General features: G+C 38.9%; 1 protein-coding gene across 2 annotated transcripts in view; it reads right to left on the minus strand.

The window, feature by feature from the left end:
• The window catches only part of TBXAS1 (thromboxane A synthase 1), a 443365-nt gene that overhangs the window by 129377 nt on the left and 296743 nt on the right, over positions 1-17245 (minus strand). For both annotated transcript variants that reach the window (XM_060245644.1, XM_060245645.1), the window contains one exon: positions 5690-5806. In XM_060245644.1, the coding sequence (XP_060101627.1) occupies positions 5690-5806 (117 nt within the window). The remainder of the gene's footprint in view (positions 1-5689; positions 5807-17245) is intronic.

Consider the following 17245-nt stretch of genomic DNA (forward strand, 5'->3'; position numbering starts at 1 on the left):
GTTGACATGGTGATCTCATGGGGTTTTCAAGGTAAGAGAGATGTTCAGAGGTGGTTAACCATTACCTACCTCCACATGGGGACTTTGAACTTCCTTGGTGGTCTCCCATCCACCCGCTGACCAGGGCTAACCCTACTTAGCTTCCAAGAGCTGATTAGATCAGGCTAGCCTGGGCTATCCAGGCCAGCATGGGGTGATATTACAGCCCAGTGATACAGTCCAGGAAACTCTTGTGTGGGATTAATTTGGCCAAGTTGAGTAGGGGGGAAGGATAAGAAAACCTATCCATACATGCCATCTTTAATTACAGTTTGTAACTCTGTGTCCTATGTTTATCTGTTTGCAATGGACACACGGGTTTAATTTCACAGAAGAACTTGATCGAGTTAACTTGATTTGACTATAGCATAAGTAATGCTTTAAAAGTTAAATAATTCTATTACTTGAGAAGTTCTAAGCACAGTATAAGGATTTTTTTTTAAAGAGGAGCTGACAGTTGATTTTTTTTATGATAAATCATAGTTGAATAATGGCCAGGCAAAAATGAGTTGGGAAGCAGGGATTTTTGGTCCTAAAGTGTCAGACGTTCTGTGGTATGATCCTGCCAGGCAATCCCTTGACTCTTTGCATGTGTGTTTGACAAGAATGCTTGTTATGCTGCTCTGTAATGCCAGAGTTTTATACTTCTAGGCAAATGTATACTCTTGTCCAGGGTTTTTTTTTTGTAGAAAAAGCCCAGCAGGACCACATTTGCATATTAGGCCACACCCCCTGATGGCACCATTGTTTCATGAAGGGCTTTTTTTGTAGAAAAAGCACAGCAGGAACTCATCTGCATGTTAGGCCACGCCCCCTGACACCAAGCCAGCTGGTTCCCGTGTGTTCCTGTTCAAAAAAAGCCCTGATGGGAAGAACTAAATCACTTTGCGCAACACTGCTTTAGACATGTTTCCTTAAGATAAGCACTCATTGTGCTTTCCCGTGGCACCAAGAAAGGCCAGCAAAAGACAATTCATTTCTTGAAGATGGTATCTGTCATTAGCATTCATTCCCCCTTCCCAGTTCATTGAAAAAAAAATAGCCATGTTTTTAATTTAAAAAAAATTAAAATTAAGGTGTGTTTTTACATAAAAGGAACCAGTACGGCATGCATTAAATAAGGCAATAATATCATCTGCATTTCAAAATGCCAGCTGTCTTAAATCTGCCTTATTAACAAGTTCTTTAAATTTTTTTAAAAAGTTTTAAACAATGACACAACAGTTTCATCGGATTACAATGGTATACATGGCTCAAGGACTATGTCGTCACCATGCTCTTTGCTGAACACCTGTTGGCACTACAAATATTGCTAGGAGCCGCCTTCAGTGCTGAAAATGACCATTCTCTGTGGAAAAGAGAAGTGCATGCCAAACCTGTGTGAGGAATAGCTGCTGCAGCTTCCCTACAGTCTTTTGTCATTTCTTAAGAGCAAAACCAGGTGGGGAGGGAGTCCCCACTTCCCAGTATTTGTAATGTCCTGTTGCACAGTCTTTACGTTCTGAATTTCAAACCGGTGAGCTGAGCAGAGAGCTGTTAAAGATATCTATAAATAAAATGTTTTGCTCCTGTCATTGCTGAGCCTCTGCTCCTTTTCTGCCCTGGTGGTTGGTGCTGCTCCTTCACAGCAATACAGCAGGAGATGCAACAGTGTGTCTTCTCTTCTCCCCCTTAAATAATTAACTCAGCAAACACAGACATCCGTCCCTGTGAAGCGCCATGTCCAAGGAACTGTTTGTGTTGCTAAAGGATGTCTGGCTCAAGCCAGCAGGGGTTGCTCTGTACAAACTAGGGGCTTCATCTTTTGTTAGGCTGAACAGAGAGAAACTGAAGGCAAGGATTTTTCCTGTGTTGGTGACCTGCAGTAAGGGAGATTAATTTCCCTCTAAGCAGCACAAAAACTCTCTCCCTTAGCTATTCCCTTTTACTGAAGAAAAGTAATTTGAATTTTTTTTTTTGCTCCCTTAAAAATACTAAGGATTTAGGAAATTTGCTAACAAAACTAGGGACAGTCAGTTGACTAGATGCATAACCAATGATATTGTCAGTTCTGATTAATCAGCGATCCTTGCCAGGCTTATGGCCAATTAGAATTTACCATAATAAGGAAGTGACAGCGGATGTTGCTAAGCAACAGCTGTCTATAGAGATAAAGGAGCCAGACACATTTAGATGCTACTGTGGATTTCGACAGCAGTATGTCAAAACAACATGGGCTTCTGCCCAGTGGAAAATTTTTACAACCGCAGACCAGGCACCAGAGCAAGGAGTGGGCTTATTTTTTAAGCATAAAATTGTAAAGTAAGAGACTCCCCCACCCCTTAACAAATTTTAACCAGTTGTGATCTTAACCTGCTGTTTAACTTAAGTGGCAGTTTCAGTGGAACACGTTTGTGACAGCATAAATTGAGCCTGCCCCCCAGTAACAAAATGTACAGAGAAATCGGTGTCAGCATAACCTTGCTGATACATTTTGTTTTGGAAGAGCCTGTCTCCCAACTCTATCAAACCCGTAGCCAAGACTTTTTGGCTTGTGGAGCATATTTTTTTTCTTGTGGGGCAGGCCCCGCCAATAAAATAAAATAAATCATGAATTGCAGTTCTTCAAATATGAACTGCATTTTAAGCTCTTCCAACTCCCACCCCACACATCTGTGAAAAGAGGGACAGTCTACCATTCTCCAGGCCAATATCGGAGAAAGGGGAAAGCCAGAGAATAAATGGTTTGCCTTAGTAGAAATCATACAGAGGCAACACCAGTTCTGTATGAGGGAGAGAGGGATTCACATTCTTAGGGGTACATTCAAGACAAATGTAAGAGAGTCACTCAACAACAATCAGTTTAATGGAGAGCAAAGTTCTATTTCTATGACAGTTAATAGTTAAGGGTATGTTAATGAGAGGGGTATGTTATTAATGAAAACAAAGGTCAATTGTCATCTTCCCCCTCAGCTCAACTCCACACAGAGGAATATTTCCTATTGGTAGAAGTTTAAGGATCAGATTCCAAGTTAGTGTAAATAGGTGTTGAGCTAATGGAACTAGGCTGATATATAATACATCAAACCATAAACTGTACCACACTGAAGAGGTATGAGTTGTGATCCTGAGTCCTACATATGATGCTATAGGCACTCTGTCATCACCCAAAAGGGTAAAGTTCACCTCGTTGGAATGGGCTGCAACTTGCCGGATCATAGCCATATACTCAAAGTTTTTTAGGTTATGTATCTGAAGAAGTGTGCATGCACACAAAAGTAAATACCCAGAAGTAAACTTCGTTGGTCCTAAAGGTACCACTGGACTAAAATTTTGTTTCAGACCAATATGGATACCAACCTGAATCTACCTTCAGTAGGGTTGCCAGCTTCCAGGCGGGGCCTGGAAATCTCCCGCTTTTACAACTGATGCTTTTTCAAGCTGGCAGAGGTCAGCTACTTTGAAGGCTACTCCCCTCTCCAAATCCCACCCTCTCCTGGATCCACCCCCAAAGTCTCCAGGCATTTTCCAACACAGACCTGATGATCCTATTATACACAGACAAACCCTTGTGAACTCACAGACCTATCTCTAAGTGATACAAGAACATTTCATTGTTTTGGTATGATACTGATATAAACATTCAGACTCAGGTGCAATTTGGTGGTAGAAAGTGCCATGAAGTCACAACTGACTTATGGAAACCTTGTGGCTCGTTTGCCAGGTGCAATTTAAAAGCAAACAATCTCCTAACAAATGTAGTACAAGAGGAGTCCTTTCTAGTAATAAAAATTTTAGAACCTGAAAATACACATGCCCCATTACATATCCTTATCTCCCTCCACTGAGCTCATATATATTCCAGAATTACTTGCCTTTCTGACAAGTTGCTCGTATTGCCTTTATATCACTGCGCCCTTCTACTGGAATAAGTGAAATAATCCATTTAAAAAATGTTTCCAGTTTGTTTGTTTATTATCTCAATAACTTAGTGCAAGGAGCATCAAATAGAAGACACTGTGAGTCAAATCCCTGGAATCTGTATGAGAGGTCCTACTGTATTTTTTAAAAAATGCCTTAAAATATTTAAAAATAGAATAATGTCACCATTCTTATTCCTAAAATCCAGAAATTGCCCTTCCAGCTCACATACACCCAACTGACCCAGTATGTTTTAGCATTCTATATTAAACATTGTAGTACCCAGAGTCAGTTCATCTTTTTTCCAGTTCAACAATTTTTTTTATTGAAAAATAAATAGTTACAGAATTAACACACAAGGAACAGCGTATAGAAAAAAAATAAGCGACCAAGTATTAACAATTAATGAAATGCCAATAATGCCAATGGATCAAACCAATGGTCCATCCAGCATCATATTCCTACACTAGCCAACCAGATACCCATGGAAGGCATTTGGATGCAGCAGCACAGAAGCTAAAACTTACCGCTGGTTTTGCCTACCAGCAACTGGTAGTTAGATATGAGCATGGTACTTCCATTTGGTCTCTGAACATGGTACTTTCATTTAGCTGTCATGGTTAATAGCTATTTATGGTTCTACCCTCCTCCCTTTCAAAGGCTAACCCCCTCCCTTTCAAACTCACCTAAACTAGAGCCATAATTATAATGTGACAGCAAATTCTGTAAATGAACTGTGCTATGAGAAGTGCTTTCTTTTTACCATCCTGAATATATTACCCACTAATCTCGGCTGGGTACACCCAGCATTTAGTATGGTGGGGTTAGCGACAACTCTGTAACTTGCTTCCTTAGTTATTTTTCTTCTGCACTGAAAAGCCTCAGTCTTCAGCTTTTCCTTACAGGGAAAAGTGTTTCACGCCCAGGGTTTTTTTGAGCAGGAACACACAGGAACGCAGTTCCAGCTGGCCTGCTATCAGGGGGTGTGGCCTAATATGCAAATGAGTCCCTGCTGGGCTTTTTGTACAAAAAAGCCCTGTGTGAAACAATGGTGCCATTAGGGGGTGTGACCTAATATGCAAATGAGTTCCTGCTGGGCTTTTTCTACAAAAAAAGCCCTGTCCAAGCCCATGGCTGTTTCGGTTCCTCTCTTCTGTACCTTTTTGAACTCTACACTATCCTTTTTTGAGATGAACATGGATTTCTGCTCCAGGAATAGTGAACAAATATTGCCACTTCAATCATGCTGAATTCTCTCACTGTATAGGACAGCTCTGCTTCTCACTGCCATTTGCCCCTCTAGCCTACCCCAAGAGGTGTCCAGTAACATATAATTACTTTAAAGTTTGAGTCCAGTGGCACCTTTAAGACCAACAAAGTTTAATTCTGGGTATAAGCTTTCGCGTGCAAACTTGGTTCTATTGCTTCATGGCTACCCAGCTGAATACAATTAGTTTCGTTGCAATCTGCAGTCCAGAGTTTGCTGGGTTCTGCAGGAGCATGAACATCTAACTTATAGCCAAGTAATGTTTTGACCTTGCACCTTACATTCTGGTAAACAGTCTGATATACTAAAAACAAAAAGAGCAATGACTGTACATTGGCAAAAACAATGAGGTATTACCAGTCCTGCAGGGGATGATTGGCAGTCATTCACTGCCAATTAATTACAAGACAGAACACTGGGGAAACATTGTGGGAGGGGGGAGAGCTTCATGTACTTGGTGTAGCAACACCTGCAGACTCTTACCTCTTTCATATTCGCAGCACCGAAGGCTGGGGTCAACAGGCTTCGAACCTCTTTCCATCTTTCGTCGCGCAGGATGAGAATGCTGTCTTCAAGGGGCTTCGATGTTACAGGTGCAGCCTAGTTCAAGACAAAGGCAGCCGATTAGTATTTTAAAAAGTCCACCACAATAATGAATGGGCCAACTATTGCCAAACAAAAACAAGGGAAAGTCAGATTAAATGATTTCAAGATTAAAAGAATGGTAACATTCAAACTGCAGTATTCTTAGACGGCAGCCTCATGGCAGGTTTTCACACTCTTGACTCAGTGCTTTGTGTGACACCCTCCACCCCCCACATGGGGCTTGGAAGACAACAGGTAACACCACAGATGTTGATCAACTAATAGCTCTCATTCTGGCATCTTACTAGCCAAGGGTTTAAGGTAGATTGACTGCCATTGAATAGAATTGTAGTCTGCCATTGTTTCTGCTGGTGAACGCGCTGTATAAAATGAGGGGGGGAAATACTGGAATTTAAAATTCAGACTTTGTGGAGACATGCCAAAGTTGCTACGACCATATCTAAGAACCTCTCGTTTTAGTCCCACTTAATCAATCCAATTTCTCTGTTTCAGTTTGAAGAAATGAACTGTGATGGTCCAATATCTCAATGATACTTTGTAACAAAACATGGTATTATTGAACCTTTGGATGATTAAAGGATCTTGACAAATGAGCTAACAAAAACCAATCATAAATCAAAAGAGAAATGGAAAATCAAAATACTAGACATCAGGCTCAGTGTTTCTCACACATATACAAGCTACCTTCTTTGTCCACCTCATGATCTGATGGCATATGTTTGTGTCCAACAAAGATCATGGTCTCCCTGACCTGGATAGTCCAGTCAAGCCCAATCCCGTCAGATCTCAGAAGCTAAGCAGAGGTGTCTCTGCCAAGTACTTGGATGGGAGATCTACTTGGAATACCAGGTCAGGAGGCAGGGGCAGGTTTTATTCAGCCAATTCGAATATCCTCCATGTTCCCAGTAGGGGTCAGACACCATAGGTCACCATGACTTCCAGGTACATACACATGCACTCTCTCTCACACACACACAAAGATCATGGTCTACTTTCCAGAAAGATCATGGTCTACTTTCCAAGAATACCATTAGAAAAGCAGGGGTAAAGTGCAGATGTTCTAACAAATTGCTAGGAGAAAACCATAAAAATAGGGTGACCAGAACATGCAGTGATTGCCTTCACAACTGCTTGGAACAAATGGAAATCATTTAATATAGAAAACAGTTTGCACAAATACACAGAGCATCAATAATTAGTGAATGATGAAATTACCTACTCATAATCAGCTTTGTCTTTGCAAGTTTTCTTGGAGAATGCTTGTACAAAACCCAGGATCCTTCCTCCAAGAATTCCTCAAATCTTTTCTAAAAAAATCCAGCATCCACCAGTTCTCTCCTGCCTCTCCTTTCCTCTCCTTCCCATCTCTCACACTTTCCCACATTTTTCAAATTGCAAATCAGTGAGGGTGCAGAATAAGGATGGCAAAACCAGTGGCTCATCCTAAATTTAAATATTTTCTGGTGGCAATGCAAGTTTCTGAGCATGCACAGGAGGGTTATTTCTATAAGAATCTGGAAACTTCTGAGCCATTATGAATAAAGTTAATTTGGGAGGGGGGCAGATTAGTTCAGCCAGTAATGATTCAGCCAGTAATGATTTCAAGAATAATTTGGGGAGTTCATGTTTTAAATCTAATTTTTGAAATTTGTTGTCATCACTATAAATTATAAAGGTTTAAGCCGCTAATCTTTCACTTATAGGCATTTTCATAAGAGATAACACATGAGAGATAACACATGCTCCGGCTGCAACGCCACTGAGGATGTTCTCGGCAGCTGAGAACGAAACATCTGGAAGGAAAACTTTCTCCAGTAGAACACGGCACTTGATCCCGAAAGATTCTACAAACCCTAAAGATAACACATGAATGCTGTTAATGGAAGTCAGAATTTTAAACAGAAAAATCATTCCAGCTGACAAAGATTTCACCCTCATATTTCATGAGCTGGATTTAAGTGTCATAATGTGAAAACCAGCCTCTGAAAATGCTTCTTGAATTGGACATGAAGCCAAGATGGGACACATTTAAGGCTTTTTGTTACCCCAAAAGCTGAATCACGTGATCTTCTGAGAGGTGCACCCCAGACTCTCTTGCAATGCTGTGAGGAACTTGGGGCTCAGATCATGCACAAAACACTATCCACTAGTTATACTTAAGCATCCTCTGCAACACTGCAAGAGATTCAGAGATAGGGTTCTCAGACAGCTCACTGTTGCTCTACCACACCTAAAATGATTGATGTTGTAGCTGGGCTGGCCCCAAGCCAGGCTTTCTCTAAGGGAATAAAGCTACAGAACTGATACCGGGACTTCCGGGGTTGGAAAATGCCGAGCTGAACTGCTTCTCAGAAGGGGAGCAGGCTGGAACTTCTGTTCGGGGTAGTGGAAGGCAATCTAATGCCTCCTGCCTACTTTTCTCAGTCAGAGATCAGTCTAAGATATGCACAGGAAACTTTGAGGAGATTTGCCTTGGCTAAAAGGGAGTCCCGGGGAGGGGGCTCCTTTGAGGCTTTGAGGGGTCTCCGGAGACGAGTTGCATTTTCATCATCTGCAGAAGCTTCCAGAGTCATTTATTTGACATAAGCTCAACAGGATCCTAATCTTCTTTGATACTACTAAACATCTAAAGCTACACAAGACCGGTGTTGATCTGGATAACTACAGAAAAGGTACTGATAACTATCTTTCATTCCGGGACTAATTAAAGTTAAACAAAATAAAATCAGAAGGTGGGAAATTGAAATCTAGAAAGCTTGGAAGAAGAAGGGGAGAAGGGGCGAAATTTGGACTTTATAAATTTAAAGGACAGTGGAGCTAAATTTAAAGGACAGCTAAAAAGTGGAAAGGAATTTATTGTTTGGTCTACTTGCGGTTTTTGAGAAAAAGCCCCATCATCATAGAATTGCAGCTCCCACAGTCAACACAGGAAATACGTCAAGTATCGTGAGATCTCTCTACCAGTGAAAACGGGATTTGGTGGCAAGTAAAGCAAGAAGCATTGGATGGAAAAGGGAAATCGTTGAAGCAGCAGCCTACTCTAGGACTATAATATCATAGAAAAACATTGGCGGCCATTACAAGGAGGCTAAAATTTAAATAAAATTTTTAAAGTGTTAGGGACATTAAAAATTGGTGGAGCCAACAGAGGTGACGATTATAAGATAAATACTATTGGACATTATTGTTAATAACTATTTTAGAAGCCTCTAGAGAAAAAAGGGGGAAAAAAATTAAAGTGAGGCAGAAAGTCACAACCGCCATTTTGGAGAAAATAAAAACTTTAAAAATTAATATCCGAGCCCAGCAGGCTCTGAGGACGGCAAAATTAGGCTTATTGAAAAAAGCAAGCCTCACTCTTTTAAATCTGATAGTTGAAATTTAATTTGGTGAGGTCAAAAGTTTAGGTGTTTTTACATGTCAGACCGCAAGCAAACCCGTGCAAGGACAGCTTCACTGGAGAAAATGCAGGACAAATTAGATGCAATGGAAGCCAGGATAATGAAAGGGATGAAGGAGATGATAACTGCTTCCAAAAAAGAAATTAGAAAAGATATTGAAGAGCTAAAAAAAGATATAGAGGATCTCAGAAATGAGACTGTGGTGACATAAAAAAAAGTGCAAGAGGTGGAAGGGAGAGTGAAAGTACATGATTCCACCTTGTTAAAAATACAAGAAAAAGTGGCAATTCATGACTGCAAATTGATAGAGACCCAGATACGTCTGAGAGGAGTACCTGAGGATGAAGAAACTGATTTCAAAGAATATATAATAAAAATAATTGCAGAATTTCTGGAGGAAGATCCTGAAGGGACTAAAAACATGTATGACTATATGTATAGAGTGAACTCACTATATGCCAAGAAAAATAATCTACCAAGAGATGTGGTTATAAGATATATGACAAAATAAATGGTGGGAAAGATCATGAATAAAAACTTTGAAAAGACATTGATAGTGGGAGGCAGCAGAGTAAGAATTATGAAGGAGTTGCCAAGACAAGTGATAAATGACAGAAGAGCATATAAGAAACTGACAGAAAAATTATGGGACAATGAAATGAGGTATAGATGGATAGTACCTGAAGGTTTGAGCTTTGAGCTTCAATGAAAAAGGATTACAATTACAAGCACACAGGAACTGCATGGATTTTATGAAGAACATAAAGAATTTGCACCATGATGGATTACAAATTATTATCTTGGAATGTAAATGGACTATATTCACCACAAAAAAGAAAGGCAACATTTCATTGGATTAAAAAGCAAAATTGTAATATAGTTTATTTACAAGAAGTACATATCAAACAAAAGGATTACAAATTTTTATGGAATAAGCAATTGGGACTAGAATTTTATTCATTGGCTGAACAGAAGAAAAGGGGAGTGATTTTTTTATATTAAACAAGTATTGGAGCCGAAATTAGTGTTTAAAGATAAAGATGGAAGATTTTTAGCGGTAGAAATAATATTACATTAAAAAAAAGTTGTTATTGGGACTGTATGCACCAAATGGAGCAAAGGATGCTTTTTTAAAAGACATTATACAACAATCTGATGAAGTGACATATTATCAAGTTTTGATAATGAGGGACTTTAATGGAACAATTAAGAACACACTGGATAGGTCTGGGGGGGAAAAATAATAAGGAAGGAAAATTGCCAAAGTCTTTTTTTGAATTGGTCAAACAAGAAAACTTGGAGGATATATGGAGAAAATTTAACCCTGAAGTGCGGGACTATACCTTTTTTTCAGCAAGACATAAAACTTTTTCCAGAATTGACATGTTGTGGGGCACTAAAGATTTAGGCCTTATAACAAAGAAAATAGAGATTCAAAATGAAATAAATAAAAAAGAAGGGGAACTGAGAAAAAGGCCAAGGAAAAAGAAAATTATGAGGGAGATTACAATATTACAAACACAAATGTGACATTTGTTAAATAAAGAATTGGAATGGAATCTGAAAAGATTGCAGCAGAAATCTTTCAAGGGAGCAAATAAATCTGGAAAATATTTGGCCTGGCAACTGAAGAAAAAGAGAGAAACAAAATTATTAATAAAATTGTGGTGGATGGAAGAGAGGTGGTAGATCAAGAAGGAATAAAAAGAGAATTCTTTAAGTATTACGCCAAATTATTTAAGGGTGTTAAAATAAAGAAAGAAAAGATGGAAGAGTATTTACAAAATATTAAAATAGCACCCTTAACAGAAAATATGGGAAAAGTTTTGAATGATCCAATTGAAAAAATAGAAATTGAAGCAGCGATTAATGCAATGAAAAATGGAAAAGCACCTGGGCCAGATGGATATACAGCTAAATTTTTTAAAACCTTCAAAGAGGAGTTAATACCGAAACTTCAAAAATTGATGAACATGATAAGAATAAAAGGAAAAATACATGGAAGGAATCTGTTATTTTGTAGATTCCAAAAGAAGATGTCACGAATGTAAAAAATTATAGACCAATCTCACTATTAAATAATGACTATAAAATATATACAAGAATATTGGCAGAACGGCTTAAACAACATCTGACAAATTTTATAAAGGAAGATCAAGCGGGGTTTCCCCCCAAAAGGCAAATAAGAGACAATATTAGAACTGTTGCAAATATTGTAGAATATTATGAAAGACATCCAGAAAGGGAAGTAGCATTATTCTTTGCGGATGCAGAGAAAGCATTTGATAATTTAAATTGGGAATTTATGTTTGCAGTAATGGAGAAAATGGAGATTGGGGAAAACTTTATAAGGATGATAAAAGCAATATATACTGAACAACGTGCAAGGCTATGTATAAATGCAGATCTTATAGAAGATATGATAATTAGCAAAGGTACAAGACAAGGCTGTCCGCTTTCCCCACTGTTGTTTATAATGACTCTTGAAATTATACTGATGCAAATCCAAGAAGACAAAGAAATAGAAGGATTAAAAGTAAAAGGATTTATTTACAAATATAGAGCATTTGCAGATGATATAATGTTTATAAATGAAAATCCCATACAAGTCACACCTTTGTTGTTAGCTAAAATACAAGAATATGAAGAATTGGTGGGACTTTGTATTAATAGAGAAAAATCAAAACTTCTATGTAAAAATATGCAAGTAAATAAACAAAAGGAATTGCAGAAGCTAACGGGTTGTGAAGTTACCTCTAAGGTAAAATATTTGGGTGTGGAGATAACAATGAAGAATATTGATTTGTTCAAAAACAATTATGAGAAGCTATGGCGTAAAATGGATGAAGATATGATAAAATGGAATAAACTTAATTTGTCATTGCTGGGCAGAATAGCTGCAATTAAAATGAATATTCTGCCAAGAATAATGTATTTGTTTCAAACTATCCCGATTGTGAAAGACAGTAAACAATTTAATAGATGGCAAAGAAAAATTTCAGAGTTTGTGTGGGCTGGGAAGAAACCAAAGATTAAAATGAAAACTTTTAACAGATGCAAAAGAGAGAGGCGGATTCCAATTACCAGACTTAAAATTATATCATGAAGCAGTTTGTTTAGTGTGGATAAAAGAATGGATGATGCTGTTAAACAAAAAACTCTTAGCGTTGGAAGGTCATGGAAATAAATTTGGCTGGCACGCTTATATGTATTATGGGGAAAAAAGATGGATGTTTTTTTCTCTCACCATTATATAAGAAATAATTTGCTAAATACATGGAAGAAATATGGAGATGAGAGAAAAACGTTATGGATAGTGCCAGCAGAAGTAATAAAAAATAACAGCTGAGACAGGTGAAGAAAAGTGGTTGTCATATAATCAACTATTAAAAATACAAAGTGGCAAAACAGAATTGAAAACTGCTGAAGAGCTGAATAATAAATATGATTGGTGCCAAATGCAACAAATAAAGAGCTTGGTGGATAATGATATTAAAACTGAAGAAATAAGAAAAGAGCAAAGAGAAATGGAAAGAGTTCTGCTTGGAGACAACAAAAAATTAATTTAAAACTATATAAATTACTTTTAAAATGGCTCTACAGAAGATGAAGTAGTGAAATCTCAAATGATTAAGTGGGCAATTAATGTAAATAAAGAAATACAGATGGAAACTTGGGAATATTTGTGGAAGAATTCTATAAAGCTTTCGACGTGTCATAGTATTAAAGAGAACTGTTTTAAAATGATGTCTAGATGGTATATGACTCCTAAAAAGTTGGCAAAGATGAACAATAAGATGCCAGACAGACGTTGGAAATGTAAAAAACATGAAGGTTCTTTCTACCATATGTGGTGGACTTGTGAAAGAGCAAAAAAGTATTGGCAGATGATACAACAAGAAATCTCTAAGATCTTGGGATATGAATTTAAGAAAGTTTCAGAGACTTTTCTGTTGGGATTACAAATGGAAAAATTTCCAAAAGAAGACAGAACTATAATTTAGTACTTGCTTTCAGCTGCTAGGGCATTATATGCGCAGTTGGGGAAGCAAGAAAAAATACCAGAGAAATGGGATTGGATTGTAAAAGTTATGACATGGAGTGAAATGGACAAATTAACAAGAATTTTAAGAGATTATGACTTAGAAGTTTTTAAGATGGAGTGGAAAAAGTTCAGAAGATATGTAGAAAAAGAGTGGAAAATAAATGACATTGGACAATTTTTGATAATGATTAGAAGGAAGAAGAATGTAAACTTTTGTTTTTATTAGTTAAGGGTACCTTTTAATATTAGTATTATAAGTAAATAACACCGGAGGGGGTCAAGTAACAGGGGGAGGGGTGGTTAGAAAGTAAGTAATATATGGGCTAGATAAAAAGAAGTTATTAATGACGCAGGAATAAGATATTGTTACCATATGTTACTGAATAAAATTGTTTTAACAAAAAAAAGCTATAGAACTGATACCATGCAAAATACCAAGTCACGCTTTTCCTTATCTTTTCCACAAACACCATTGCTGCTAGTTACATATTCACTCTTACAGATTCACACAGCAAGGATAAAATTGAGTTTGCTATGGGAATGAGCCTGAAGTGTCTCAGTGAAGGATGGAGTGTCTTCTATTGGATGTAGAAAGGAAATAGGAAACACTGTAAGAGAATTTTCAATCACGTGGAAATGGCTATAAATTATTAGAGTAAGTGCTTGCCAAATCTCCCCCTCTCCACACCTATCAAATCCATTGCAATCAGGTGAATATCCTAACTGTTGTCAGCTGAATATTCAACAATGGCTCAATTCTCCATACCATGGAAATGAGTGCGTGTACCTATGTCATATAGCAGGGGTCTGCAACCTATAGCTCTGGAGACAAATGTGGCTCTTTTAAGAAAATAAAATGAAATCTTTAAATTAAGATATATTGGAGGATAGGGTGGTATGCTAGACGAACCAGAATGTAAAGCGAATTCATGAAAATACAGGGCTAAAGGAAAACAAGCAGGGTCAGCCCTGGTTAGAACTTGGATGAAAGACCATCAAGGAAGTCCAGGGTTGAGACTAGGGTTGCCAAGTCCAATTCAAGAAATATTTGGGGACTTTGGGGGTGGAGCCAGGAACAAGGGTGTGACAAGCATAACTGAACTCCAAGGGAGTTCTGGCCATCACGTTTAAAGGGGCAGCACACCTTTCAAATGCCTTTCTTCCACAGGAAATAATGAAGGATAGCGGCACCATATTTTGGGGCTCATAGAATTGGACCCCCTGGTCCAATTGTTTTGAAACTTGGGGGGGGTATTTTGGGGAGAGGCATTAGATGCTATACAAAAAAATTGGTGCATCTACCTCAAAAAATAGCCCCCCCCCCGAGCCCCCAATACCTGCAGATCAATTTCCCATTATTCCCTATGGGAATCGTTCTCCATAGGGAATAATAGAGTGCCCAGTAGACATTTCCCTCCCCCCTCACACTTTCTAAAGCGAGGGAAGGGCCTCCAAACCAGGGAATTCCCTGCCCCCTCCCTCTCTCACACACATAAATACTTACTGGGTCTTGTTCCTGCGGAACTTTCCTTGCTCTGAAAACAAAAGCAAAAGAAGGGGAGGGCCGTTCTCTGAGAAACTGTTACTGATCCTTTCCCATGAAGCCCTTCCTGTTTCCTGCTTCCTGCTCAGCCTTAAAGGCACACATTTTAAAAACTGTTTGCAGGTTTCTAAACCTACAGCTCTAAAACTACAGGATGACTGTGGGGGCGGGGCTTCCCCCGCTGGCCAGCTGACTGGGGGCAGGAAGAAGCCTGTGAAAACGGGGCATCCCCTGCTGGGACCTGGGAATTGGGAAGCCTAGTTGAGACACAGAGGCAGGCAATGGCAAAAACCTCCAATAATCTCTTCCCTTGAAAATCCTATGGAATTTCCATCGGTTGCTTGATGGCACTTTCCTCCTCCTCCTCCACCACCGCCACCAGCACTACCAAAGGGCTTCTTACAGAAAAGGAAATGATAGAGGCAGACCATTGCCAGTAATCAAAGTGCAACCCATGCACAGATTAACACCCAGGGCTGGCCCTAGGCTATCTGGCACCAGAGGTAAGGCTAACTTTTGGTGCTCCTCCCCCTGCACTGATAACATCAACAAGTCACATGGGGGGCACCCCAGAAGGCCAGTGCTCTAAACAGTTGCCTAGTTTGTCTAGTGGCAAGGTCAGCCCTGTTTACATCTGCTCAATAAAACAGTTGCACAGGGGGTTTCTGGGAATATTTATTACTTACTGTGGTATCTTGTGTGTGCCACTTCCTAATCAAGGACTTGCAACAGTCAGTGTATGAGCCAAAGAAAAGTTATGGATTATAAACTAACATGTCAATTAACAGTAATGTTAAATTTAACAGTAATGCATATTTTCTGTTATACGAAGAGCTTTCCGCATACTCGCTCTTTGTTGATATCTTGTTCTGAATTTTGACATGTTTTTCCACTTTAATTATAAAAAGTTGTTGACCCCTGCGATATAGCAGGGCTACAGAGGAAGGAGTCTGGCAGTACAAATTCACAGACAGACAGACAGACAGACAGACGGACAGAGATAGATAGATGATAGATAGATAGATAGATAGATAGATAGATAGATAGATAGATAGATAGATAGATAGATAGATAGATAGATAGATAGATAGATAGATAGATAGGTAGGTAGGTAGGTAGGTAGGTAGGTAGATAGATGATAGATAGATAGATAGATAGATAGATAGATAGATAGATAGATAGATAGATAGATAGATAGATAGATAGATAGATAGATAGATAGATAGATAACAGGAGAAAAAATTGCTAACTTGCCTATCTCTTAATACTCTATGGGTGTTTAAAATGAAGTTCATTTTAAAAAAAATGCACACTGAGTGTTGTTTATGAGGGGCAGGGAATTTTGCAGATGATATGGTCATGCACTTTCTTTCACTTATTGTGTCTGAGTAGATGAGGGTCAACAGCTGTACATGAATCTGCACCAATAATGTATAGTCAAAGAAGATGTATGAACGTGAAAGCACAGTCTTTCATGTTTTCTATCCCCCCCACATTTCCTTCCACATGAGGCACCCAATGAAATGTAATATGGGCAGGAAAATGCAGACTCAAAGATATGGAATCAAAGGTATCATGTAGTCAAAGGACTTTAAGAGGGTGAAATGGGGTGTGGGGGGTGGATTGTGGGTTAGTAGCATTCATGTGTCCCCTGAGGCATCTCTCAGCCTTGTCAGCTGTTGTAAGTATAAAACTGACAGTTGTGAGGATTTCCTTCCCAAAGCATTCTTACAGAACTTTTAAAGGATGGTTTCTCCTCCCTTCTGCCTATTTGCCTCTTCATCAAGAATTTGTGCTCTGAAAGAAGCAGATGACAGGAAATCTTACAAAATTTACTTTGGCTCTCTTTCAGTGAGTTGAGATCAGCAAATCCTAATGAGGAACTAGAGATACGAAATGGAAGCAAAGTCAAAATGGCCTTATCCAGCCCAAACAATGACCATTTATGACCCTCCAATTCCAAACAAAAGAATTTACAACATTGAAGGGTGGTTAAAAACCTTCCAGTCTTCCAGTCATTCTGGTGCCTCATTGTCTGATTTCAATTTTTGAAGAGGTGGGACGGGCTAGGGCAGTGAGAGGAGATAGGGTTGTCTCTGACTCTTTGGGCTCCGCGTTTTGCTCTCTGCTGCTCTTTTACTATTGATCACAATCACATGTTTGATCACACCCTTCCTCCAAAGAGGTCAGGGTATGGTTCTTGCTTTCTCAGGGCCGGATCAAAGGGGGTTCTTGCCCCGGGTGCCAAATTGGGTATGGAGTCCATTGTATTCTATGGGACCATAAGACAGAATGGCCCGTAAGGAGGCGTCATTTTTTAATTTTGCCCCCCCCCCCCTCAAAAAACTTGTAGATCCAGTCCTGTCCTTTCTCCATCATAAGTGTCTCAGTAGCTTTGGAAGATCATTTTGATTTTATATAATCATACCTATTTGCCTGAGCTG

Source organism: Heteronotia binoei, chromosome 8 (assembly GCF_032191835.1).
Source record: "Heteronotia binoei isolate CCM8104 ecotype False Entrance Well chromosome 8, APGP_CSIRO_Hbin_v1, whole genome shotgun sequence".
Taxonomy (NCBI): Eukaryota; Metazoa; Chordata; class Lepidosauria; order Squamata; family Gekkonidae; genus Heteronotia; species Heteronotia binoei.